The sequence below is a fragment of the Lucilia sericata genome, unplaced genomic scaffold (genome assembly GCF_015586225.1).
Source record: "Lucilia sericata isolate MDLA Ls3-8-SP2 unplaced genomic scaffold, ASM1558622v1 Contig000031F_arrow, whole genome shotgun sequence".
Taxonomy (NCBI): domain Eukaryota; kingdom Metazoa; phylum Arthropoda; class Insecta; order Diptera; family Calliphoridae; genus Lucilia; species Lucilia sericata.
Window position 1 is genome coordinate 1,134,662 of NW_023994069.1, and position 27,695 is coordinate 1,162,356.

The following is a 27,695-nucleotide window of genomic DNA, read 5'->3' on the forward strand; positions in this document are numbered from 1 at the left end:
TTATTCATAAACAACATTTTTATAAAAGGTTTATAAAACAAAAATTCCATACAAAATTTGATTTATAAACCGTTTATAAAACAACATTTTGTTAAAATTTAAAGCTACACAAAAAAAATAATTCATATTTGTGCCGCAATTCTGTAACTTTTTAATTTTAACTACCGATTTCGTAAAGTAACGACAAATATCGGTTGCATTAACGAATTTGCAATTCATTAACTTTTTAACGACCTTCGAATATTTTAACGACAAAGATCGGAAAAATATGGAACTGTCAAAAGTTTTGTATTGAAATATTTTTAAAATATAAAATTATTAACGTGAACTTTTTATTTGTCGTTACATTGCCGATACTTTTCGTTAACTAATAATTATGTTTAACAAAAAAAAAAAAAAAACGGTGAAATAAAATTCAGAATGCCACATAACGACAATTATTGTTAACTTACGAATTTTTACTATTTAACGACAAAATTTTGTTAAAGTTACTGAATTGCGGTACTGGAATGAATTTGGTAATAAATATTATGACTTTTTTTTCCAAACCATTTTCATTCAGAATATTAAAAGTTCATAAAATGTATGTGCTGAAGGTATTCCTGTAAAAAGACTTCGGTTTACAGGATGTCTTTCTGGAGGTCATTTAGACGTATATGAACCGTGTAATGTTGAAAATTTAACTTCAGATGCAATTCATCAACAGCATTCTCGAAATCGACGTGCCAGATTTACCCCCAATGTTAGAAGGAAACAAACAACTAAATCTAGCAGCGAAGAAATATGTATTAACGCATCCGGAAGTTCACAGAGCATCGGTAGCTGCATACCAAAAGAAAACCCCAGCATTACACAAAGTTGCGGCAGACTCCTACCAAACACGTAATCCTGAAGTACACAGAGCTGCAGTAGACTCCTATCAAAAACGTAATCCTGAAGTACACAGAACTGCAGTGGCCTCCTATCAAAGGAATAATCCCGAGGTGCACAGTGCTGCGGTTGCCGTTTATCAACAGTCGAATCCTGATTACTGTACACAGTCACAACTACAATATCGGAAAAGGCAACCTCTGCCTTGGAGAGTGAAGGCAAATTCAGCATTTAATTACAATGCTGAACTAATGTATGAAAGCAATAAAGTCATTGATATAGGAAAAATGAACCATAGATGCATATACTGCAATGCACTGGAATGGAATCGGCTGGACTATGTTGTTAATGGCGCTTAAAGCAATATGATTCATGGTCCTTGCGGTGCAATTAATAGAAATTCACCATGTATGAAAGATGGTAAATAAAAAAAATAAAATATCCTAGAGACTTAATTAGTGAAACACAGACAGGAGACGATGGCTATCCCAAATATAGAAGAAGGGCACCTAACAACGGTGGTTTTACAGCCAAAATTAATGAAATGGAAATTGACAACCGATGGGTAGTTCCATACAATCCCTTCTTTTACGCACTTTCGGCGCCCATATCAATGACGAAATATGTAATTCGGTGAAATCGATTAAGTATATTTGCAAATACGTGAATAAAGGTAGTGACACAGCAGCTTTTTCTTTAAAAAATGAAAAAGATGAAGTAACAATATATAAACTGGTCGATACATAAGTAGCTCTGAAGCTGCTTAGAGAATATTATGTTTCCCTATTCATGAAAGGTATCCTCCTGTGTTTCACTTATGTTGATTTAAAACGTTTCAGTCAGCATGTTTAGCTATGGGTTTGCTGGAAGATGACAGGCATTGGGACCATGCACTTGAAGAAGCGTCATTATGTGATTATCCCATTAAACTCCGTGACCTGTTTTCAGTTATGTTGAAAAATTGTTAGCTCTGAAATGCTTCCGCTCTTTGGGATAAGGACAAAGATAATTTTTCAGAAGACATAAAGAAGGAACTAGAAAAACAATGCCAACAATAAATGCTACATATGGACACAGTATACAACAAGTGTTAAATTGGTATTGTAGATAGTGTCCTACTAATTGGTGGTCAATATTCAGTACAGTACGGATTACCGATACCCAATAGATCCCATATCACAGAAACAAATGCAGAATATCTTGCTGAAATCAATTACAATGTGGATCTTTTGGAAAGAGACGTAATAATTAGAGAAAATACTCTTTCAGATGAACAAAAAATTTTGTATGATAAAGTTATGGAAAGTGTTGAAAATGAACGTGGTCAGTTATATTTTCTAGATGCTCCCGGAGGTACTGGAAAAACTTTCCTTTTAAACCTTCTCCTCACAAAAATCCGAAGTCGCGGAAATATTGCACTGGCAGTAGCGTCATCAGGTATAGCTGCAAATTTATTGGAAGGTGGGAGAACTGCAAATGCTGCTTTAAAGATCCCGATTGAATTAAATCACATCGATATGCCTATGTGTAAAATATCAAAGCAAAGCAATTTTGCACAAGTTTTGCGCGATTGTAAGTTAATTTTGTTGGATGAAAGTACGATGACTCATAAAGGGGCATTTGAGGCTTTAAATCGGTCACTCCAGGATATTAAATCTAATAATTTGGTAATGGCAGGTATAACTGTGTTATTAGTTGGTGACTTTCGACAAACACTCCCAGTAGTTCCTAGAGGTACACGTGCAAATGAAGTAAAAGCGTGCCTTAAATCATCGCGTCTATGGACTATTATTATTAAGCTTTCTCTAAGGCAAAATATGCGTGTTCATTTGAAAGGTGATAGCACAACGGCACAATTTTCAGAAATTTTACTTAAAATTGGAGATGGTGAGTTGTAACGTGCAAAATAAATGTATGTTACCTTCAAAACTTGGAGTCAAGGTGAAGAGCCTGGACGATCTAATAAAACATATATATCCCGATATTGGAAACATAAATTCCAAACCAAACGACTGGTTGTGCGAACGTGCGATTCTAACTCTCAAAAACGATAGAGCTGCAATAATAAACAATGTAATACTGGAATCTTTCGAATCTCCCGAAATGCAATATCTTTCAATAGACTCCGTTCTACAGGTAGAAGAAGCTGTACACTATCCAGTTGAATTTCTTAATTCACTAAACCCACTTGGATTTCCCCCACACAAACTTACGCTTAAAATAGGTGCACCAGTCATTCTTCTACGTAATTTAAACCACCAAAACTATGCATTTGCACCAGACTGTGTGTAAAAGCCCTTCATAAAAATCTCATAGAAGCTACAATTTTAACTGGTTCCGAAAACGGTGAATCGGTGTTCACTCCACGTATTCCTCTTAATTCAACTGATTACCCTTTTGAGTTCAAGAGATTGCAATTTCCATTGAAAATGTCCTTTGCAATGACTATAAACAAATCCCAAGGACAGTCACTAAAAGTCGCTGGAGTTGACTTGAGTGAAGATTGTTTTTTCATGGTCAATTGTATGTGGCCTGCTCAAGAGTAAGTTCGCATAATGATTTATTCATACTTACTCTAGACGAAAAAACATCTAATATTGTTTATAAAGAGGTCCTCCGTTAGAAAACTTCAATGTAATTTGTGGTAACACATTTATTTAAAAGGAAATTTTGCATGACACTGGCATAAGCACACTGCCATTAAAATCACAACAGTTTTTCTTGGGACGGGCAACCATCTCTGCCGTTTTCCTGCAATTACCTAATACTCCTATAGGTATCATTTTCTTGAGACTTGAATCCATGAACGCAATTACCTTACACTCCTTTTGGTATCAATTTCTTGAGACAAATAACCGTCAACACAAACTCACAAATAATCCACTATATTCATTGCAGTTTTCCTGCCATTATCAAAGGTCAAATTTCTTATTGCACTATCACCAGCACATGGACGTTTTTCCTCCGCCGAAAAAACAGTTCCAGCCTTTGTGTACTTTTCCTCCAATTACCATTGAATTCTATTGGTATAGTAGAATTCTTAACGCAAACCCGCAAATACAGTTCTAACTTCATTGTCGTTTTCCTACAATTACCATACACTTTTTTGGTATTATTTTCTTGAGTCGGCCAACCTTCAACGCAAACCAGTTCCAACTTCAATGATGTTTAGCTGAAAGTACAATGCAATTCTATTGGTACAATTTAAAGACAAGCTCACGGATACAAAAATCACAACAGTTTTTCGTTCCAGCCTCATTATCATTTTGTTTACAATACCAAACTTCTCAGATGGCAACTCCCTAATATCTTAGAATTAACACCAACGATATAAACCAAAAACATGTTTCCATCCTTACTGGAGCCACCCTACCATTACTACCATACTATTAATTTTTACCTCAAACACATTGTCATAAAACTTCCAATCATATTTCCTTATATGGGCATATAACATCACCTTCCACAAACGTTACTAAAATGATGTTATCATTATATCATTACAACAACTATCGGCCATGGAAATACTTGACTAAAATGTAGTTTGTGGAAATTATTTTAAACAAAGTATCGTAGGTATTCCCTTTTATTAATAACATATTATTTTTAGCAAATATACACCTGTAAAATTCATAGAATAACATAAACGTACATTTGACATCCTTATTTGCTTATAACGTATTGCTGTAAAAATTTCAATTGGGAAGGTACACTCGAAACACATATTACCATCCTCACAGAAACTATCTTTCTATTTTATTGGGATATGCCACACCCAAAACACGCCGAGAATAGCATTGTGAACCTCAATGCAAATAAAGTTCCAGCCTCATTGTCCTTCGACTGCAATTACCATACACATCTATTGGTATTATTTTCTTGTGACAGGTTACCATCAACGCAAATCCGCAGAAACAAATTCAGACTCATTATCGCATTCCATTAGCTGTTATCAGAAACATATTTTGGTATAATCTGCTTGGGATGGACAGCTCTCAACGCAAACAATACTACATATCCATTATCGTTTTACTGCGATTTCCATACATATTTTTTGGTAACCAGAAACCCTCAATGCAAACCCGTAACTACAGTTCTAGCCTCACTGCCGTTTTCCTGCAAGTACCATATACTTCTTTTGGTATCAATTTCTTGGGACGAGAAACCACCAACCCGTAAATACACTCCAAGACTAACTGCTGTTTTCCAGCCCAAGCAAAATATTAATTTTGTATAATCTGCTTGGGATGGACAGCTCTCAACGCAAACAATACTACATATCCATTATCGTTTTACTGCGATTTCCATACATATTTTTTGGTAACCAGAAACCCTCAATGCAAACCCGTAACTACAGTTCTAGCCTCACTGCCGTTTTCCTGCAAGTACCATATACTTCTTTTGGTATCAATTTCTTGGGACGAGAAACCACCAACCCGTAAATACACTCCAAGACTAACTGCTGTTTTCCAGCCCAAGCAAAATATTAATTTTGTTATACCTCTATCACCTGCAGTTGACCCCATTTTGGAAATCGTTCCAGTTCCAGCCACAGTGTATTTTTCTTAGAATTGTCTTTGACTTCTTTTGGTATCATTTTGATGTGACAGGCAACCCTCAGCGCAAGACCCCAAATTCACTTTCAAATGTATGATCGCCTTTCTGCTGCCAACAAAATAAAATTTATTAAATTTTAACACTAGCAAAAGTAGTTGCATCCTCATTTCCGGTTTCCTGCTGCCACCACATAGTAAATCTGATACAACTTTAACAGCACCTAATAATAGTTTCTGCCACTAAAATAACAATCACTTTCCTTGAACGGCCCACCCTCAACCAATTGGTATATCTTTCATATTTCCGCTCCATTACCAACAAAATCACAATCGTTTCTCTTGGAACAGACAACCTTCAATGAAAACCCGCTAATACAATTCCATCCTCATTATCGTTCTCCTGTAATTACCATACACATCAACGAAAACCCCAAAATACAATTCCTGCCTCATACCACTTCTTATTTGTATAATTTTATTGGGACGGGAAACCCTCAATGCAAACTCACAAAAAATGTCCAGCCTCATTGCTACAGTCGATTTCTTGAGACGGTCCAACCTATACAAATCACGCTATAATAATTCCAACCTCATTACTCTGGTACAATTTTTCTGCTATTACTAAACACTTCCATATGTAAATTTTTTTGGGACGGGCCACACTTAACACAAACCCACAAATACAGTTTCAGATCCTGCTGCCACCAAATATTAATTCCAACTTTTAAACCAGCAAGAATACTTTCAGTTTCAGTTTTTCATAATCAAAATCACAATAACTGAGCAGCCAAACTCAACGCAAACCCGTAAAGAGAGTTCCGGCGACATTGTAATTTAATTTCAAATACCGTACAATCTTTCGGAATCATTTCTTTGGACGGGGATCCCTCAACGCAAACCCACAAAAACAGTTCCAGCCTTATATTCACATTCCTGCAAGTAGGAAACACTCATATTAGTATAGTTTAAAGATTAGCAAACTGGGGAACGGTCCACCCTTAGTTCAAACCCGAAAATACGATTCCGACCTCATGGTCATCCTGCAATTGCCATACACTTTTTTGAAATATCAGATGGACCACCCTCAATGCAAACCCGCAAAGTCTTCTTACAATTACCATACACTACTTTTGGTTTAAATCTTTTGTGATGGGACACACACAACTCAAACCCATAAAAGCAGTTCCTGTCTCACTGTCACAATCCTGCAAGTAACATACACTCCTTTAGTTAAAGCTTAGAAGAAAGCTTATTGCCACCAAAATAGCAATCTTTTTTTGATGCAAACTCACAAATACAGTTTTGGCCTCATCATCGTTTTTATTTAGGATGTCAAAATTTTATTACTAAAACTACATATTATGAGAATACCCTAAATAACCATACTATCGTAGGTATTTCCCTTCTTTCATTACAGATTATTTGTATATAGTAAATGTCCATTCATTAATTAAAATATTTTTAAATAAGTAGCAAATAAAAGAACTTTTGACAACAAACAGTTATAGTTGGTGTGCTATTTAAAATTTGAGTCAGCTGACAAAAGAAAAATACAATTTAAATTTTATGACAATAAGACTCGATAACACACCGTGTGAATACCCCAAATATGTCTATCAATTATCACAACACACATACATACATATTTCTTCTGGAACAAGACGTTTTCTTTCAAATCAAGCAAACCAACAAATGCCAATTATTCATTAGGTAAAACATTAACTAATTTGCATTAACTTATTAGAAAAAAAGAGCACAAGCACTCCCCAAACATCCTAATTCTTCATCAAAAGTCCTCATGTGAGTGATTCTAAAATAAAACATATAACAGAGTATAAGCACATATTAATAGCTTATAAATAACGCAAAAATTATGACAAAATTGTTATCGATACGATCTACATATATTAAGATTTGATATATTAGTGAAAATTTAAATTTTAGTGAAAATAACTAATATGCAAAAATAGCCTTCAACTAAAATATAATAAATTTAATTGTCATTAGAAATGTAGTACCTATCATCTGAAGTCGTGGGAATCTCAATAAGCTAAATAATTGTAAAAAACTGATTTTTGTAACCTTTGACCCCTAATACCTCGCTTAGCGTACATGGGATTAATGGTGACTTTTATCTCTTTAATTCAGACCACAAGACCCCTTTGTCCTCTTTGTTTCATAACGCTATCTAAATTTCCCCAGTTTGCTAATTTTGTTGGTCTATTAAAACCAAAAATATTAAACAAAATTCGAACATACACATTTTTGTACTATTGTATTTTCATTCATTATCCTTTGATTTTGTAAGTACATTTTTTTGTAATTTTTCTTGCCTAGCAGGGACAGGATTAAAATCCAGTATGTTTATATTTTAATATTTATACGATACGATTTTGGGTATATACGATTTGGGATAGCCGAATAAAACACTTATACTTGTTTAACTTTATTGTTTCCTAACTTCTGGCAACACTGATAATCATTAACTTTTTGACACTTGATTTGTCAGCAAAATGCCATTTTATAATTCAATTCGTACGTTTGTTTGTCCGTTACATTTATTGTCATTTTATTTCAGCAAAAACTGACATATAAATGTACTTACATACATATGTATGCACGTACATATGTACATTGTTCATGTGCTATATGCGATGATTTGAATTATTGTATATATGTATGTGTAAGCGAGAACGAACGTTAACGTATTTTTAAATTAAATTGTGTTTTTTTAATTTAGATTGTGTTTTAATTGATATAATAAATAATTTAGTAAGTGTTTAAATACCAGATAGATTGTCTCCTAGAACATAACATTGGAGTAACGGTAATACATACACACATACATATGTATCTACATACTTAGATTAATGGAAATCATAATATTCTTATAATAAAAGCAAAACAATGAGAACAGAGAGAACAGAATGACTTTGTCAAATGCCTTAATTACTTATCTTGGCTACAATGGTAAATAAAATGCCATCACGTGCTAGATTTTGTTATTATTGCTGTTTTTATCGGAGAATTTGTGCGCATCGCAAAGGACCCATTAAGAGGTAGATTCATTTCACTTATAGAGAAATACACATTTGTACATAAAAATCTCTCTGCATAAAACCATTATTTATGTATGTATATATGTATGTACATATCGTCAGCTAAAACGGTGTTTTTATTTCAAAATAATTGACACGATATCTCTCAAACATGATTTCGAAATTTTTTAAATTTTGTTGGCCTGTGTAAACTTTGGACAAAAAGTTATTGTATCATTAAAGGAAGTTCAGCCTATATGTTGCTTAGGACTAAGTATTGCCATGAGAACCAAAGCTCTTGATATCTCACCAATTAAAACATATACATACATACATATGTGATACGAGGTGGCATTCACAGCCGAGATGATCTTATCTTTAGGCGACTTGACCAAAGGGCACTTCATCAATGTATACTGGACATATTGCACAATTATACACAAACGCAAGACGTGCTCGATAGTATATTGGAAACAGAAAATATCGAACACTTTTCGACATCGACCTCAGATCGCGCAACATTAAAGCTGACTGCAGCAGAGGAAGGCAATGTGGATGATGTCAGCAAATGGTATTGGAAAGAGAGAATGCCATAATCGAATACTCTACTACCGGTTAACTGTGCATCATATGGGTACCACTCGGGTAGCCATGGCAGCCACTCGGGGATAATCGGCAATAAAAGGTTGAGTGTACGTACTTGCTATACAATGAAGAAATATAAACCGTTCGGTGCAACGAGGTCTGAATTAATAACATTTACGATAGAATAGCATACTGCATAGGGCTTTTAAGTTGATAATTATGTTTAATATACTCGTATCTCGACAAAAAGTTGCAAAACCAAGTTCTATACTAGCCTTGATGACTCATAAATTTTACAATTATAGGGTCTCATTTGATCGAAGCCCCTATACAAAGCCCCCTTCAAAATTTGACTTAAATGTACACAATTTTATTCAACAATAAATGATGCAAGGTACAATTCAACTTCAACGCTTCATTATGAAAACTAAATCACATTGTATTTTTGTAACAGGTGTAGGGTATTATATGGTCGGCCTCGCCCGACTATAATTTCTTTCTTGTTTTTCGATATATTTATTTTTGTTCTGTTTTCGATATATATAATTCCCGAAAAGAATTTAAACATTAAAGGCATTATTCATAACGTTTTATAAAAGCTTTATAAGACAAATTTTGTTCTATGAACCTTTTATATATTGTTATAAATAAGGCAGTAAAATCGAGAATTTTGACAAACTTTTGACGAAACCCGAACCTTGGTCAAATGATATTTTAGCGGAACACCGTAACCGTATCCAAATAGTTTGTCATCTTACGGACACTATAAACAACATTTCGAATTATTGTATTCCTTTTTGATTGAATTGTACCAAAAAAGTACCAATTATAACAACATTTTCATCCCTAGATTTTTGTATACACAAGTCTCTGATTCACTCTCTCTCTGTATCTCTCTTTCTTTCTCAGAAACGTGTACATACTTATGCTGTGTTGTCTTCTTTATATATGTTTGTATGTGGCTGTGTGTAATAGAGTAAAATTAAAAAAGGATACTATAACCATTGTAAGGAAACGAGAAACGCGTTGAGCAAACTTATTGTATATCCTGATTTCGAGATGTCAGTGCTCGAGTTAAGTTTGATAAGCTAACAATCAGTGCCAAACTATACACAGACAAGTGTGGATTTCAAAGAAATTTAAAGTTCCACATAGTAATTATTAAAAAAAAAGAAATAAAAAGTATATACTTTTATTTATATACCTAAGTACATACACAAAGATATATGTAGTAATACACATATTTAATAAAATATAATGATAAAAAATGAAAAGTTTAACAAATAAAATATTCTAAAAGTTCCAAAAAACAAAGTGTATAAAAATTTTAAAGGAACAAAATTATACATACATACATACAATTTTTATGGGAATACCTAAACATACATATTTAATGTGAAATAATTTACACATATACAATTACATAGTATAAATACATACATACATATCTATGCATGAATGTATGTTTCTATGTTTTTGTATACATAAAGTGGGTCATTCAATTACACATCATGTTAATACGGGAAAAAATTACTAAGAAAAAAAATAATAATAACAAGTAACCAAGAAAATTATATCTGTATTTCTGTAGTAAAAATATATAAAAAGTGTATCTATATCCACATACTTAAATTCACATAAAGAAGGGTCATTTATTTATAATCGTTGCAAGAGTGTGTTTCGTTCGTTCCACTAAAGGAATGAAAAAAAGGAAACGGAAATAAAAAAATCTATTAAAATACCCAAAAGTATGATTATAATAATTTATTCTCATGTTTTTTGCTTAATTAACACAACATCAATTAAGTCCCAAACAAATTAAAAGTGTGAGTGTGTACTATTTTAATTTACTCTGCAGGTGATAATAAATTAAAACTTAAATCACAATTAAGTTACAAATCAATACCAAATCAAAGAAAGAAAGGAAAAAAAATTGATTTGTACCCACCCAAAGTCTAGTTTTGTCAACTAATAAACAAAGAAAAGAAAAAAAAGAGGACAATAAAACGAATATGATAAAGAAGTAAGAAAAAAATTAAATAAAGCATAAAAGAAAAAACATATATATATATAAAACGATAAAGAGTAAGAAATAAAAGATACATTTCATTCACTAGTGTTATATACAAACATATAGGAGAGTGTCTGAATGTATAATGTGTGTCAGAGTGTGTGCGTGTGAATATATGTATATGTATCTAAGTGTTTACTGTGAATTTTATAGTTTAGTGTCCGTGATTATTGTGTTAGAAGTTTATTAGAACCACATATTTCTATATAAATAATTAATTCGTAAAATGAACCATTTACTCTTTCAATCAAGAAAACAATCGATTTTCCTTCATTATTTTCTACGATTAGTATTTATATTGTTTTAATGGCATTTCCTTATTTAATGTTAGTAAAAGGTTCTTAAGCAGTTTATTATATAATACAAGCAAATATTATAATTTTTTTTAGTGTAAAAAAGCCAGTAAAAACTAATTTCTAAATTTAATTTAAAATACTTATGTACAAAATTAAAACAAAGAAAATATTATATAACATATAATACGTGGTGTATAAGAGCCGGAATTATTAAAATACTACACATATTATATACAAATACATACATACACATACATACATATTTATATATGTATGTACATACCCGCCAGTACATACGTACATATAAGTGACTTTATGTGTTATTGTATGCCGAATTATTCGTTTAAACAGTAAGTGATAAAAACAATGGAAACTTGTAACAGTTATCTAGATTCTAGATATAATTTGTTAGCAATGTCCCATTTATTTTATTCGACTATATTTCTATTAAAACTAATTTTCTAACCTAAAATAAAAGTTACAAATCTAAACAATTAGATACATTTTTGAATGTATTACACACGAACCGCCTTTCACCGCCCATTTCGCTTGCTGCTCAATGCAACCATATTAATTTATATACATGTGAGCAGAAAATTAGGTGTGTTTTTGTTTTTTTTTCTTTGGAGTCCAAGTAACGTTTAGCAGGCCTATGTAATGCAGGCATGGATCATGTTTATTATTTTTTAAAACAACATGGTCCATATCCTGCATTACATAGAACCATGTTGCGGATCATGTACTCCCATAATTTCAGCAAGGGACTAGTTTCGGGATTACTCCGATGTAATGCATTGATGTCCTCACCTATGACATCACAATGTTAAATGGAGTATGTTTTTTACATATATTTGGATTAGTTTTGGACCAGTCCTTGTACTTTGAGGAGAACTCTTTACATGCGTTTGCGGAGTAGTCTCAATTTTTACAGGGTACATACATATGTATGTATATGTATTTCATTCTAAGATATAATTTTTCTACTCTGGTCAATATTTGGTGAGCTGTTTAAAATGACAAAAAAGTACTTTTTGGAGATTTTAATGTGTATCATCAATTTTGGTAATTGTTCAAATATTGATAATTTGATAATTTTCCAAAAAAAATTTTACCGTTTTTTAAATTTTTACATATATATATATATATATATATATATATATATATATATATATATATATATATATATATATATATATATATATATATATATATATATATATATATATATAGCCCCATTTTCTCGATATCTGGTTGTATTTTATCGATACAATAAACTTACAGTTTTCATACAAGAAGTATATCTATTGGTTAAACGATAAACAGAAGTTGAGACAACGGGCCTTAATGTAATGAACAGAATTCATTGAAGGGGAGCCCAAGTCGATTTGCATGTCTGCTTAGTTATTACTGCTGCTATTAACCTCCATATAGTGGCCTCCGGTAGGTTAGTGGTTAGTGTTCTAGTCTGGTAGACCGGAGGTGGTGGGTTCGATTCCCACCTGAGGCACTGGTTTAGGAGCGCACAACAGGCCCGATAGAGGCCTAGGTGTATTTCTTCGGATTTGATGTATATACATCCTCCTTTCAAACTAACTAACTAACCTCCATATATCTTGTCTATTTCGGGTTATAAGGTGTCTTATGCGTTTCTCATTGAATGAAGGCCTAGGTTTTTTCATTCATCTATTTTCTTCATTTCCATAATAGTCTCTATGCGCTGGGATACAAACAAGGGTAATATCAGACAGGAGATCCATACTTGACAGATCTTTCTTAAATTGTCTGACTAATAGGGAAATGGTCGCAAATATTTCAGCCTGAAAAACACCCAGCGTTTTCACACAAGATACCAGAACCAACATCGCAGTACATTTTAGAGCCATCAGTAAAGATTCTGGTGGTATATTCACTCGGTAGGTAACTCCTACTGCACTAGCTACTAGAAGTAACTCTTACTTTGAAAACACTTTAAAATTTGGTCATAGCAAACAGATATGACCATTATATTTATGTACATCTATAGGAAATATGTGAAATATAGTGTTCAGAGCTTCAAAAGCAACAGTTCTTAGAGCACCTGTTATTCCAATGTATGATGATTTCTGAACTTTGTATAGCTTTGTATTTATGAAGTCCACCATGCAATAGATCCGTATATAAGAATAGGAGGTATACATACATCCATTTATCTATGTTTCGTGTTGGATATTATGTCCACATGATAATGTGGAGTCTAGGATATTTTCCTACAACATCGTTGTGGAAGGTAGGCAAGGGGTGATATATTCCTTTGCACTATGTAACATCTTTTGGCGAGAAGTGTTATCTTGGATTGGATTGTAGGAACATCCTTATTTTATCTCCGTAGAAACAGCTCCGTTGAAACAGACAGTGAATTATCCAAATCTATTAGAAGAACTCATAGAAAAATGCAAAAATGTAGGTCTCCTTTGAAGAATCCAAACATTGAGTAGTCATATTTTGAGGGAAAAATACTTTTTTGCTCTTGATATAAATTGAATCGAACTTATTTACGTATGTAAGTAAGTACATTAGGTGTCTAAAATTTTTGTCAAATCGGATAGCGTGTCGAAAATCGATTAAAAATTGTCAAATTGGGAAAAATATGACTTTTTTGATATCTTCAAAAATAGTGCTATTTAAATTCTATGTTTTTAATATTTGAACAAAATCTTATCTAGAGAAAATTGTCTTTACATTGTCTTGATAAATATATGTAGAGCCATAGTTAACCCTAGCTCTTACTTACATATATAAGGCCTCCTTCATAAAATGTCTTTAAATTTCATAACTTACTCGAAAACTACTTTTTAGGCATGAAATTTGACATTTGTATAGCAGGAATCCCCTCACTTTACTCGATATGTGGGACAAAAGGTTTCGAATAGAAATAGATTTTTCCACATAATGGAACATAATGACAAAATTTAATTCTCAAATACACTAAGTACAGCGAATTTGATAGCAGAATAAGATTATATGGCTATTTTCAAATTCGAGGGATACAACCTATTAAAAATTTTTAATACTAATTAAGTTAATTCTTTATTGTCATGGTGTAGCTATTAGCTGTAGTTACATAATCTCGGAAGCCATTTAAAAAATATTTAATTTTTTTGCGAAACAATAGTTTTCTGTTTCTTATCAATTTGCCGAATTCATTTCAATTAATGATGAAATTGCAAATAGAATAGCTGCAATCAAAACATTGTTGAAAACTTAAAGTTCTATAAATAAAGTCTACACTCTTCATTATACACTTGAGTAAGTAAATATGTACATAAAATAAACATCAGCTTGTAATAGTTATAGGATCATGAAGGAAATGTACATAAATATGTACATACATACATACATATGTATGTATGTATTTAGTTTAAGTTTGAAAATAGTTTTGTATAACTTAAAAGAGATTAAAGCGTATTATTTAGAGTGCATACATAGAAACATGTGTAATAAATTGCAAAGAATTTGAAATTGACACTTAAGTGACAATTACAGAAAAAAGCTTTTTACATTTAAGGTGCCATATTTACTTAATACGAAAAAGTATTTATACGAAAATTTATACTAGTACTAACTAGTATATACGGTTGTAAGATCTTACAACGTTGGCAGTAAAATGCTCAGAAAATGTCTAACAAGCGTGTCCACTTACAACTTTTTCTTACAACATTGTCAGAAATGCATTTTCTGACGATTCAAAGCAAAAAAAGTTCACAGGATTGTTAGAAATTTTCTGAACATTTTACTGCCAACGTTATAAGATCTGACAGCCATGCAGCTTTAACTGTTACTACTTAGTTAGTAACACTTAGTTTTTTTACTTTAGTGATGTCTAATAATCAATTTTCTTTTAATGATGATTTAGAAAAACTAGATAAAATTTTTATTTTCAATGACGTACATGTCATAAGTATTAAGCTATGTATACACGGTTGTCAGATCTTACAATGTTGTTAGAAAAATGTTCAGATAATGTCTAATAATCGTGGGAACTTAAAATTTTTGTCTTTCAACGTTGTCAGTACAAATTGTAAATACATTACGTTTGCATTGCCAAATCATTGTAGGATAATTGTCTGACAAATTTTTATTGTCCGATGTGCGAATTTTATGCATCTGACAAATGGCACCATTGTCAGGTAAATTATTAATATTGCCAACACTGAGAATTAGAGAAACATATGCAGCTTAAATGGGTTTTGACAACTTTTGTCATACAACATGTTTGACAAAAATTTTAGTTGACAGATAAAGTTATTGTCTGACAAACTGTAAGGTTTTGTTACAATCGTGTAAACTGACAATTTATCTATTGCTAACAATTTGTAATTGTCTGTATATTGCCAAATCTGACAACATTTTAAGGTGTGACAACCGTCTAGCTATGTCGCTTTATAGGTTATATCTATATAAAAAATTTAGTTAATTTTTCACATACACGTTTTCTACTTTGTGAACATGCTTGATTAGTTCCAATGAAAAATTTAGACTTGACTTAGACATTTTAGAAATCACATATTTCTTTCACTTTTTTCGATATACCACCACTTGAAATGGTTTTTACGACATTGCCTATTAACCATATAAAAACACAGCTATTATTTAACTTATAAATTAAAATAATCATAAAGACTTGATTTTATTTTTACAAACAATAAACAAAGGTCCAGAAGAATGCATTAAATATAATAAATGCCAGCGGGAATACAAAGCGGGCTTTTCTATCTATCCACAAAGAGACCTCGTGTGGTGTCATTGTCGACCAGGAATTATTTGTCGGATACTTTTTCTCCTTTTCACACTCATCTACACTAAGTGAAGGCGTTGTTGTGATCGACTCGGTAGATTTAAATTTATTCGATGTTTCATCATCCACTGTTATAATGACTGGGGACTCGATCACGGATAGATAGCGTTCACATCCGTGTTTTGTAGTAGCTAGATTATCACAGTTAACATTGTCCATCATTTTATGTCTTTTCATGCGTGGCGTTAGCGTCGATTTTAAAATATATTTGCTTTTAACTTTTTTTACTTCAACACTATGCTTGCGACGCCATATTGTATTGACAAAGGCAAATTCCACAAGGCTGCCAAATATAAAACAAGTGCAGCCAAGAAACCAAACTTCCGAAATTTTTATGTAACTAACTTTTGGCAAATTATTTTCTTGAGATGAGGCCAGAGTAATAAATGAGAGTAGGGTTGTGCAGCCGAGTGTAGTGCGTGCTGGTGTTTGATCGGCCTGCAACCAAAATGATACCCAGGATATGGCTACGATCATTATAGAAGGCAGGAAATAATCCATGACATAGTAACCTACTTCCCGTGTTAAATGAACGGTAAACGATAAAGAACTGTAGTTGCCCGCAAAGGCTCCATGACGTAAATCATCTAAATCGGCATTAATAATGGTCTCGTTTTTCCAAACATTCTGTAGCGCATATTCAGTTAAATGCATTTTGGGATCAAAAGCCACCGGTTCATTTTGTTCCCACTTTAGAAGAATTTCTGAGGAATTATACATCCAGCTCTCAAGAACCGTGGGACAGAGCTGTTCATCAAAAGGAAACTTTTGCAATTTCATCCAACAATATAGAGTGGCCTGAACACGAGCAGATATAATAACAGTACCATCAGGACTTATGGCAGTGAGTATGTCTTTCTCGTTAGTGCCGAGTACACTAGAATCATGTTCGTTAGCCAGAAAAATGTGGGGCACCCAAATAAGTCCACGTAAAGACGATTCCCCCAGAATTGATTGAGTTCTAGAGGGTGCATACTTGGAAAACGCTAGACGTGGATCTTTAAAACGCATCTGAATGAGACCATGCATTTGGAACTGCAAATCGCTGGAATCTAAATTTTTAAGAACGTATATATAGACACGCACATAAACATTCAGGGCTGTTTCAGCTGAAGTGCCATTAACAATAACAGGAGGACGCTCCAATCGATCATAACGACAAGGTGCAGTCAAACGATTTATTAACTGAGTTTGAGTCAATGCGTCAGCATCATCCATAGAGGGACAAGTGTCATCCGAAAATTTTGTAACATTTAAATCTGACAAAACATTGAAGGTACTGCTGTTATTTAGCGAAACAGAATTTAACTTTCCCGACAGCGAAACATGTACTTTGTCGTCATTAAGATCACTAACATCTTGTTTGTCTGTGGCCAATATAGCCGCTGTTGCAGCTGACACTACTGTAGCTGCTGCTCCTGCACTATTTATACCGTTTTCGTTTAGACCAGATGTTAAAGCTAAAGATTGTCCGATGTAACTTGCTGCTAAGAACGCGAACACAAAATAAATATTCATATTTATTATTTATTTTTTGATTCTTCTTTACTTTTTTTTACATTAACACCGCCACCTTTAGAAGGTGTTATTTTGAAAAAGCGACGTTTGTACTCGTATAACCGTTAGGTATAAGAAATATTTAAGTTCGTTGTACTCGGATCGCAAAGATTTTTCATACTGTTTATGAATTTGCTACTTGATTATTTTTGTTGGAAAATTTACTTGAATGAATGTTCTAGTTTTATTTACGATACAATATTTAGTTGAATTACGTAGCTATCTGTCCGCATACATCCGTATATACGTAGTATGTGTATTATGAAGTCCATGAGACTAGATCTATACTGACGAATTCGTTAGCTGCTACTATTTTTAGTTTGGTAAAATATAAGTTATTTTAAAAATTGTATATTAGTTTTGAAATTAGTTAATTTGGTTTAAAACTGTTATTGAAAGTGAAAAATTAAAATTAAGATTTTAATTTTATATGACAAGTATACAGTCACGGGGACTAAAATATCGAAATATGGGTGATATTGTTATTTTCGGGATCAGCTCTCCAAATAATACTAGAATAAGTAAAAATTATTTAAAAGGTTTTTTGTTCAACGTTGACCTGTGTAATTTTCAAAATCACTTTCAATTAAACATTTGTTCAATGTAAGTAAATGTTCCGTTGGAAATTGTTAAAATAGAAAATCGAAATTTCAGAAATACTGCATAGGTGTGTTTGGCACATACACATGGATGTACATATGTAGGGTAACAAGAGCCACTTGTGACTAATGATAATTTAATATTAATAATATTTATATAAATATAAATTTTATTTTATAGTTATTCGTTGTATTTATTTTAATATAATTTAATGTGTATTGTTATCTGGTAGATAAATCAAAATGTTTAAATTTAAGCGTAGCAGCAAAAGGTAACCAATTTTAAAATTGTTATCAAGCTTTTGTCTTTTCATGAAATATCAATATTTACTTGTGTCTAAAATTGTGATAGATAGAGCACCACTTTTGATCGTTGGTAAAAAATAATACCTAGTAATAACATTAGACAGAAACGTTTATATATACTTACGTATGCATAGTAGACCCGTTCTTAAAAATTTAATTTTCTTGGGTGGCTGTAATTCACCAGTATTAGCAAAAACGAACGCCATGGCGTCATTTACACTGGAGTCACCAGACAGATCTTCTTTTAAACGCATGAAAAAATTTTATTCGTATTCTTCGGTCTAATGATAATATCCAAATAGATAATACGGCATTTCTTATTCCAATCAAATAATGCTTTTAAAATAAATTTATTTTTGAAGGTCAAGTTTAATGCCCTTTGATTAGCAGAAGTATTATATTTTGATTACTTATTAGTTTGAGAAACATTTTCCAATAATTTTACTAAAGATCGTTTGATCTAATTTTTTTGAATTATGATCGCAACTTTCCTTGATTTCTTTCTTTTTTTCTGGAAAAAATTATTTTTTTACCTAATAAATTTAAAAAATTTATAAACCAATAAAACTATACTGTGATAATGTAGAATAGCTCATAAATTTTTGATTATATGTTGTGGGTTTACAATTTTGAAACATTTATAAATTTTTTGATTCTATTTAACGTAATACATATATAACATTAGAAATAACAAGTAAGAGTACTATATTCGGCTGTGCCGAATCTTATATACCCTTCACCATGATGTGTTAAAAAACAGTCAGTACGAATTTTATTAAAAAAAATCAAAAAATACCAATTGTATCCCATTTTATACGTTCTAACTTAATCCGTGCTCTTCATGCTTAATTTCATATTTCTAGGTTCAATATTATAGAAATTTCAAAATGTACCTATTGTAAAACGAAAAAGTACCAAAAAGTCCCCTTTTATAGGTTCTTACCTAGTCAAGGCCCTACATGCTAAATTTCATGTTTCTAGGTTCAATATTATAGAAAATTCAAAAAGTACCTTTTGTAGAACGAAAAAGTATCAAAAAGTCCCCTTTTATTTGTTCTGACCTAATTCGGGCTCAACATACTTAATTTCATGTTTCTAGGTTCAATATTATAGAAAATTAAAAAAGTACCTTTTGTAGAACGAAAAAGTACCAAAAAGTCCCCTTTTATAGGTTCTTACCTAGTCAAAGCCCTACATGCTAAATTTCATGTTTCTAGGTTCAATATTATAGAAAATTCAAAAAGTACCTTTTGTAGAACGAAAAAGTACCAAAAAATCCCTTTTTATAGGTTCTTACTTAGTCAAGGTCCTACATGCTAAATTTCATGTTTCTAGGTTCAATATTATAGAAAATTCAAAAATTACCTTTTGTAGAACGAAAAAGTACCAAAAAATCCCTTTTTATAGGTTCTTACTTAGTCAAGGTCCTACATGCTAAATTTCATGTTTCTAGGTTCAATATTATAGAAAATTAAAAAAGTACCTTTTGTAGAACGAAAAAGTACCAAAAAGTCCCCTTTTATAGGTTCTTACCTAGTCAAAGCCCTACATGCTAAATTTCATGTTTCTAGGTTCAATATTATAGAAAATTCAAAAAGTACCTTTTGTAGAACGAAAAAGGACCAAAAAGTCCCCTTTTATAGGTTCTTACCTAGTAAAAGCCCTACATGCTAAATTTCATATTTCTAGGTTCAATATTATAGAAAATTCAAAAAGTACCTTTTGTAGAACGAAAAAGTACCAAAAAGTCTCCTTTTATTTGTTCTGACCTAATTCGGGCTCAACATACTTAATTTCATGTTTCTAGGTTCAATATTATAGAAAATTAAAAAAGTACCTTTTGTAGAACGAAAAAGTACCAAAAAGTCCCCTTTTATAGGTTCTTACCTAGTCAAACCCCACATGCTAAATTTCATGTTTCTAGGTTCAATATTATAGAAAATTCAAAAAGTACCTTTTGTAGAACGAAAAAGTACCAAAAAATCCCTTTTTATAGGTTCTTACTTAGTCAAGGTCCTACATGCTAAATTTCATGTTTCTAGGTTCAATATTATAGAAAATTCAAAAAGTACCTTTTGTAGAACGAAAAAGTACCAAAAAGTGCCCTTTAATGTGTTCTCGCCTAATCCAGGCTCTACATATTTAATTTCATGTTTCTAGCCAATAACAACGTAACGTGATGTTCATTCTTTGCTTTGTGTTTATAAACAAGAATTACAATAACAAATAACAAAAAAAATTTACCGTTTGATACTGTGTTTTGTTTTTGTTTGTTTATTGTTTTGTATAAGCATGCACGAAAAAAGTAAATTTTTGATGAAATTTTCAGAGGTGGGCTCGGATTTTTACTCATATCTTCGTTATTTATGGGCCGATTGGGCTGATTTTAAATAGCTTTCTATTCGACCGTATTTCCGATAGAATTATTGAAAATTCGGATCTCGCAGATATCTGGGGTCTTCTGAAAACTGATTTCAACATACACACAGACAGACAGACGGACATGGCTAAATCGACTCCGCTATCTATAAGGATCCAGAATATATATACTTTATAGGGTCGGAAAATTATATTATAGAAATTACAAACGGAATGACAAACTTATATATACCCTTCTCACGAAGGTGAAGGGTGTAAAAATTAATAAATAACAAAATGTATTTGAGCTTAAATTAAAAGCTATATTCATAAAAAGATCTAAAGGTCGATAGTGTATGTATGGGTTATTATTTATATATTGTTTATATCTGTGACGATTTTATATTCCCGTCTCCATAAAAAAAAATAATTTTTACCTAAATCTATCACATTTTATAAGGATCCCTCCATAACTGACCCCACCACTATCTCAGAAAATCAGTTTAATGTCAACAAATCGTTTGAAAAGTTTTTCTATAATGGTAATAACAAAAAATTCTATTCAAAAAGATGAAAACTTATTTTCTGAAAAAGCTTATGGGTCATTTCGTGTCAAGTGACCCAACTTTAAAAATCGACGTCTTCCGACTTTGATGAAATTTGCACCCACGTTAGTACTATTGGATAGTATACACATATTTTCAGCACTATCTGTCCAGAACTGCCGGACTTAGAGGGGGTCAAAGTTGGACATTTTGGTCATACAGGGTTTTATTCAAATACGTGTAACTCTTTACCTATTGGTCTCAGCAAAAATCGTCCAAATTAGTTCAGATAGCTATTTCTTCAATGTTTTTTTTTTTTCGGAAAGTGGTACTGTATGAATCTATTCTTTTGTTATTTGTTTCCACAATTTACTCATTTATTCTAAATTTTAATATCGTATATGACATGGACAAATCCTCAAAAAATTTGACAAATATTTTGGTTTCAATAAAACTTGTAATGTTGGGAGAATCCCTGTGAAAGCGGACAGCAGTCGGATTTACCATCTCCGATTTTAATGAAACTTATCACACATGTAATATATATAATATGTTCCACATACCATTAACTTTTTGAATGGAAACTCCTTCCAATGTAAAAACATCGCGATTTGAAAATTGAAAAATATGTTAAAATTTCGTAAAAGTACATACACATAATTGCCCATAACTCTGAAACTACTTAAAGTCCAACATAATTTTTGATTTCATATTAAAGCCAAAGATATTGTCTTTACAATCGTGTAAATAGAATATTTTAGATCCAAAATGTTAATGGACAATTTTCATAGTACATATTTCAATGTCAAATAGGTCAGACAGCCCCGTGTTAAAAATTGTAAAAATAAATGGTATGCGGATACCTAAACTCTCTTCTACATTCGCACAGTGGGGCAGAATGGAAATTTTTTGGAAATAAATCTGGCATTTCTAAACGGCTGATCCGATCTGGATAAAATTTGGCGTGAGCGTAGCCAAGGAGTATTCGAGTTTAAGTTTTGAAGATGAACCCTGCAGATGCCCCAGGGACGGCGCTGTGGCGGCTCAAAGTAGGGTACCTACGACATGTAAAATTTTTAAACTCGTGCCATTTTTTTGTTTTTCACCCAAATACAAAGATTTTTATATTTTGTGAAAGCGCTCGTCGAGATCTTGAAAAAACATGCTTGGACATACTACTTATCTCTTATAATATCCGAGTTATAGGCATTTAAAAATTTAGTGATACAAAATTTACCATACCTTGGTCCGCTTTTTTTTGAATACCGGGCGTAATTTTGGACCAAATGGACTCAATTTTTTCTTGTTAGTTAGACAACAAAATTTCCAATAATATACAAAAAATTTCAGATCAATATCATTTACTGATCCAAAAATATACGTTTTTTAATTTAAAAATTCAAAAAATTTTAGATTTTTGGCGTTTTTTTGCCAAAAATGTGTCTTAACTCTTTTATTAATAAAATAAAATTTTCTTTAAGAACATATAACAATTTTATAGTTTTCTAAAAGGTATCTTTACGCAGAACGCTTTGGCGTAAAAAACTTGTCCTATTTTTTGAAAATGTTGCCACTGCGTCCTTCCGAATGTGACCTATTTTTTATCAAAACTTCAACTTTGGGCGACATGTTCTAAAATCCCAAAGCTGGGATCAGAAAACTGAAAGCACTTTTGGAAACCTCAATATGTTTTCTATTTACTCCAAAAGTATTTTCCCAGCCCTGAAAGAAATGTGGACCCTATGGGCAAAAAAGTAAAAAATCCCATTTTTGGGATTTTCATTCCTATTTTTGGGAATTGCGGGATGCCCTTTGACCTTTTCAATTTTTTTTTTGCATTTTCTTATTTTAAATGACAAATTTAACAAGCGTTGAAAATTTCATTGAGTTTTGTTCATAAATAAAGATTTTGTCATATATTACATATTTGTTTAATTTCTAAAACTATGATTTATATCAAAATTTTAATAGGATCGCAGATAGCTACAACAATTTAGTCCATATTTATCCCTTAATATCATTTTTTAGTTAGATATGGAAATTCTCGACCCTTTACAAAAAATTTCAAGCCAATATCTCAATTACATTCAAAAATATGTTCATTTAAACCTGTGTCCTTTAATTTCATCTTTTTCATATTTTAGTATTAAGTATGACAGAACATACATTTGGAGTTGAATAAAATATTTGGACAATTTTTAAAATTATTTCGTTAATTATTTTATTAAAGACTATAACATTGTATATACAATAAAAAGTTATAATTTTATTATGAGCCACGCACAACAACACCTAAATCACCCCACACAAACCACCTTTCCCGCCCACCGAAATATAAAACACAATTTAATACAATATCATCAGTTAGTATAATAGCTTTTTTTATTTGAAATGTTTATCTTAAACATAATACAATTAATTCTTACAACCTACTTATATAGTTAATTCCTAACACTACTTATTTTCTATAAAATAATCTGTCATATCGGTATACATATCCAGAAGGTAATATAAGTCCTTTAAATCTTCCTTGTTTTGAGATGATAGAGTTTCATAACAAATCCATCTTTTTCGCATAGTTGAAAGAACAGGATCAGAAGATAGAAGTAAACTATTAAAAATATCTTCATTCTGTGATTGCCTGGAGCATTTTCTTGAGCTGAATAGTTGAACATGCTTAAAATCTCGATTCCTCTCTTCCTGGGCTTCTTCTGTTAACTCTCCAAGTGGAAGAATATTCGATTCAATTATTATTTGACCATGACACAATACTTTGTGTACTGTTGGTGTTAGTTCCCTCCATGGATACAGAGATACAAGTAATTTAGAAATTTCAGATGTATATTCCCCAAATCGATTTCCATTAATTTTATATTTACTATTCAGTGCCATTAAAATAGTGTTAACTCTTCGAAGCAACTCCTTGTCGATTCCAGTTATTTTTGGCACACTTCTATATTTGAGGATCGTATTCTGGCATGAAGTGGTGAAATTCCGAAAGACAGGTGTTCTTCATTAATACTTCTGCTTTTGTTTATATTTGAGAATTGCGACTTTTTCTCATTACATATTGAGCATCTCCAGAAGGAAGAAGTTTCTGTTATGGCATTGCTGACCTTTCCATCAATCACTGTTAAGCTTAGCTGATATGATACGTTAATAGAGAATTCCTTTATTTTTATGCAAATGGGCTCCAGTGCATTTATTTCATCTTTTAAATATTCCACTAAATCTTTTGTTGTTTTCTTTGACTCCTTTATATGTTCAAATCCAATGGGTCTACAAAAATTTTTTGAACCCGGAGTTGTATTGATATATATATATCTTCAAATGAAATTCCGATGCTTGACGATGATGGATTAAGGGAATATGAACGAATTCGTAATGGCACTAATGATGACATAAATACACTTTTGTAGTCTGCTAATGTCCGACTTTTACAAGCTTGTTTGTATTCTGGAAGTGCTGATAAGCCGTCACATCCCCACTTACATATTAAGACAACATCACAGTTATGAATTTTCCTTAGTTGGTCTTCTGAAAAGTCTGACACAATTCTTGATGCTGTGTTTTCGAGCAAAGATGGTATATCAATACAAGCTTCCACATCATTAACAGCAATAGGTGATGGTAGGATAGTTTGTTTTTTTTCCTGGATCGCCTTGTACGATGGTAATATATTGTGTCCTTTTTCATGCAGAGCTTTCCTTAATATTTGGTACTTATTTCGACTGAGACCCAGTTCCAACATAAGCGCTATTGCTTCCTCTTCAGTAAAATTTGATTGTGATGTTGGAGTTGGTATACTTTCCACAATTCGCTTAAGTCGTTTTGGTGATGCATTAGGAAGAATAGTTGCAATATGTACGACATCCATAGGTTGGTTTTCCTTTTTCAGCATTTCGTTAAATGTATCAGCAATTTCCTCATTTGAGATTGAAAAAAGTTTTTGTGTGACCCTCTTTTTTTTTTTTTTTGACCTTGAACATAAGTCTTCGTATGACTTGCAAGGCGCTCCTGTTGATGTGTTGTAAGTTGAGATTTCCGTAGTAGTTTCCATCCAACTACAAAATTTTAATAGAAATTTCTTTTGATTTCCATCCACAGACTTACTTTTTACATCAAAAAGTTTTCAATTTTTGATATGCCTGTTTTGTCTACTTTTCTACTATATGTAGTTTTTATATAATTTGAAATGTCTTCAATTCTTTCTGGCCCTTTTGAAGATACATTCCATAAAACGGAACACAACTCTTCGTTTAATGTAATCTTCATTGTAGATTTATTAAATATGGTACTTAAAATCTAAGAAGTTTACTTATATACCAATTCTTGTCATTTCCGATACAGGTATTTCAAAGTAAAAAATTACAAATTGTCTGCCTATTAACATTTAGGACTATATTACTATAACCTGTAATTCAGTCATTGATATTTCTTATTAGTGAATGAATCGAAATTATCATTACCTGTATACTTTTACCTACATGATCATAAACGAAACAGAACGAAATGATCTGTCGAAAAAATTTAGGTAAAAAATAGTTATAAATTTTTGAAAATTTAAGCATAATAGGACCTTTCAATTATAAGGATAAGCAAACAAATAGAAAATAGGTAAATATAAGATTTAAATATGTTCTGTCATACTTAATACTAAAATATGAAAAAGATGAAATTAAAGGACACAGGTTTAAATGAACATATTTTTGAATGTAATTGAGATATTGGCTTGAAATTTTTTGTAAAGGGTCGAGAATTTCCATATCTAACTAAAAAATGATATTAAGGGATAAATATGGACTAAATTGTTGTAGCTATCTGCGATCCTATTAAAATTTTGATATAAATCATAGTTTTAGAAATTAAACAAATATGTAATATATGACAAAATCTTTATTTATGAACAAAACTCAATGAAATTTTCAACGCTTGTTAAATTTGTCATTTAAAATAAGAAAATGCAAAAAAAAAATTGAAAAGGTCAAAGGGCATCCCGCAATTCCCAAAAATAGGAATGAAAATCCCAAAAATGGGATTTTTTACTTTTTTGCCCATAGGGTCCACATTTCTTTCAGGGCTGGGAAAATACTTTTGGAGTAAATAGAAAACATATTGAGGTTTCCAAAAGTGCTTTCAGTTTTCTGATCCCAGCTTTGGGATTTTAGAACATGTCGCCCAAAGTTGAAGTTTTGATAAAAAATAGGTCACATTCGGAAGGACGCAGTGGCAACATTTTCAAAAAATAGGACAAGTTTTTTACGCCAAAGCGTTCTGCGTAAAGATACCTTTTAGAAAACTATAAAATTGTTATATGTTCTTAAAGAAAATTTTATTTTATTAATAAAAGAGTTAAGACACATTTTTGGCAAAAAAACGCCAAAAATCTAAAATTTTTTGAATTTTTAAATTAAAAAACGTATATTTTTGGATCAGTAAATGATATTGATCTGAAATTTTTTGTATATTATTGGAAATTTTGTTGTCTAACTAACAAGAAAAAATTGAGTCCATTTGGTCCAAAATTACGCCCGGTATTCAAAAAAAGGCGGACCAAGGTATGGTAAATTTTGTATCACTAAATTTTTAAATGCCTATAACTCGGATATTATAAGAGATAAGTAGTATGTCCAAGCATGTTTTTTCAAGATCTCGACGAGCGCTTTCACAAAAATAAAAATCTTTGTATTTAGGTGAAAAACAAAAAAATGGCACGAGTTTAAAAATTTTACATGTCGTAGGTACCCTACTTTGAGCCGCCACAGCGCCGTCCCTGGGGCATCTGCAGGGTTCATCTTCAAAACTTAAACTCGAATACTCCTTGGCTACGCTCACGCCAAATTTTATCCCGATCGGATCAGCCGTTTAGAAATGCCAGATTTATTTCCAAAAAATTTCCATTCTGCCCCACTGTGCATTCTAGTGAAAACTTTAAATGAAGTGTATAAGAAAATTATTGTGGACGATCAGGCCTTACTGGAAGTATCTTTTGTCATCACAATATTAAAATAAAAGGTGGAAAACAGCGTATTAGAAGTGAACTCTTCGACTACAAAAATTATTTTAAAGCGTCTAGCATC

General features: G+C 31.8%; 2 protein-coding genes across 9 annotated transcripts in view; one reads left to right on the plus strand and one right to left on the minus strand.

The window, feature by feature from the left end:
- The first annotated feature begins 10,127 nt into the window (after positions 1 to 10,127).
- Positions 10,128 to 27,695, plus strand: part of LOC119611809 — a 79,547-nt gene continuing 61,979 nt past the window's right edge. For 3 of the 8 annotated variants that reach the window (XM_037967547.1, XM_037967564.1, XM_037967555.1), the window contains exon 1: positions 10,554 to 11,072. The gene's annotated coding sequence lies outside the window, so the exon portion shown is untranslated. Of the gene's footprint in view, positions 10,232 to 10,553; positions 11,073 to 27,695 lie in introns of those variants that run through there. The other 5 variants (XM_037967509.1, XM_037967540.1, XM_037967524.1 and 2 more) reach the window with 4 other exon arrangements.
- Positions 16,042 to 17,947, minus strand: LOC119611864 (pH-sensitive chloride channel 2-like). The gene has a single exon (XM_037967575.1). The coding sequence runs from the start codon at positions 17,766 to 17,768 to the stop codon at positions 16,089 to 16,091; it is 1,680 nt and encodes a 559-aa protein (XP_037823503.1). The 5' UTR covers positions 17,769 to 17,947; the 3' UTR covers positions 16,042 to 16,088.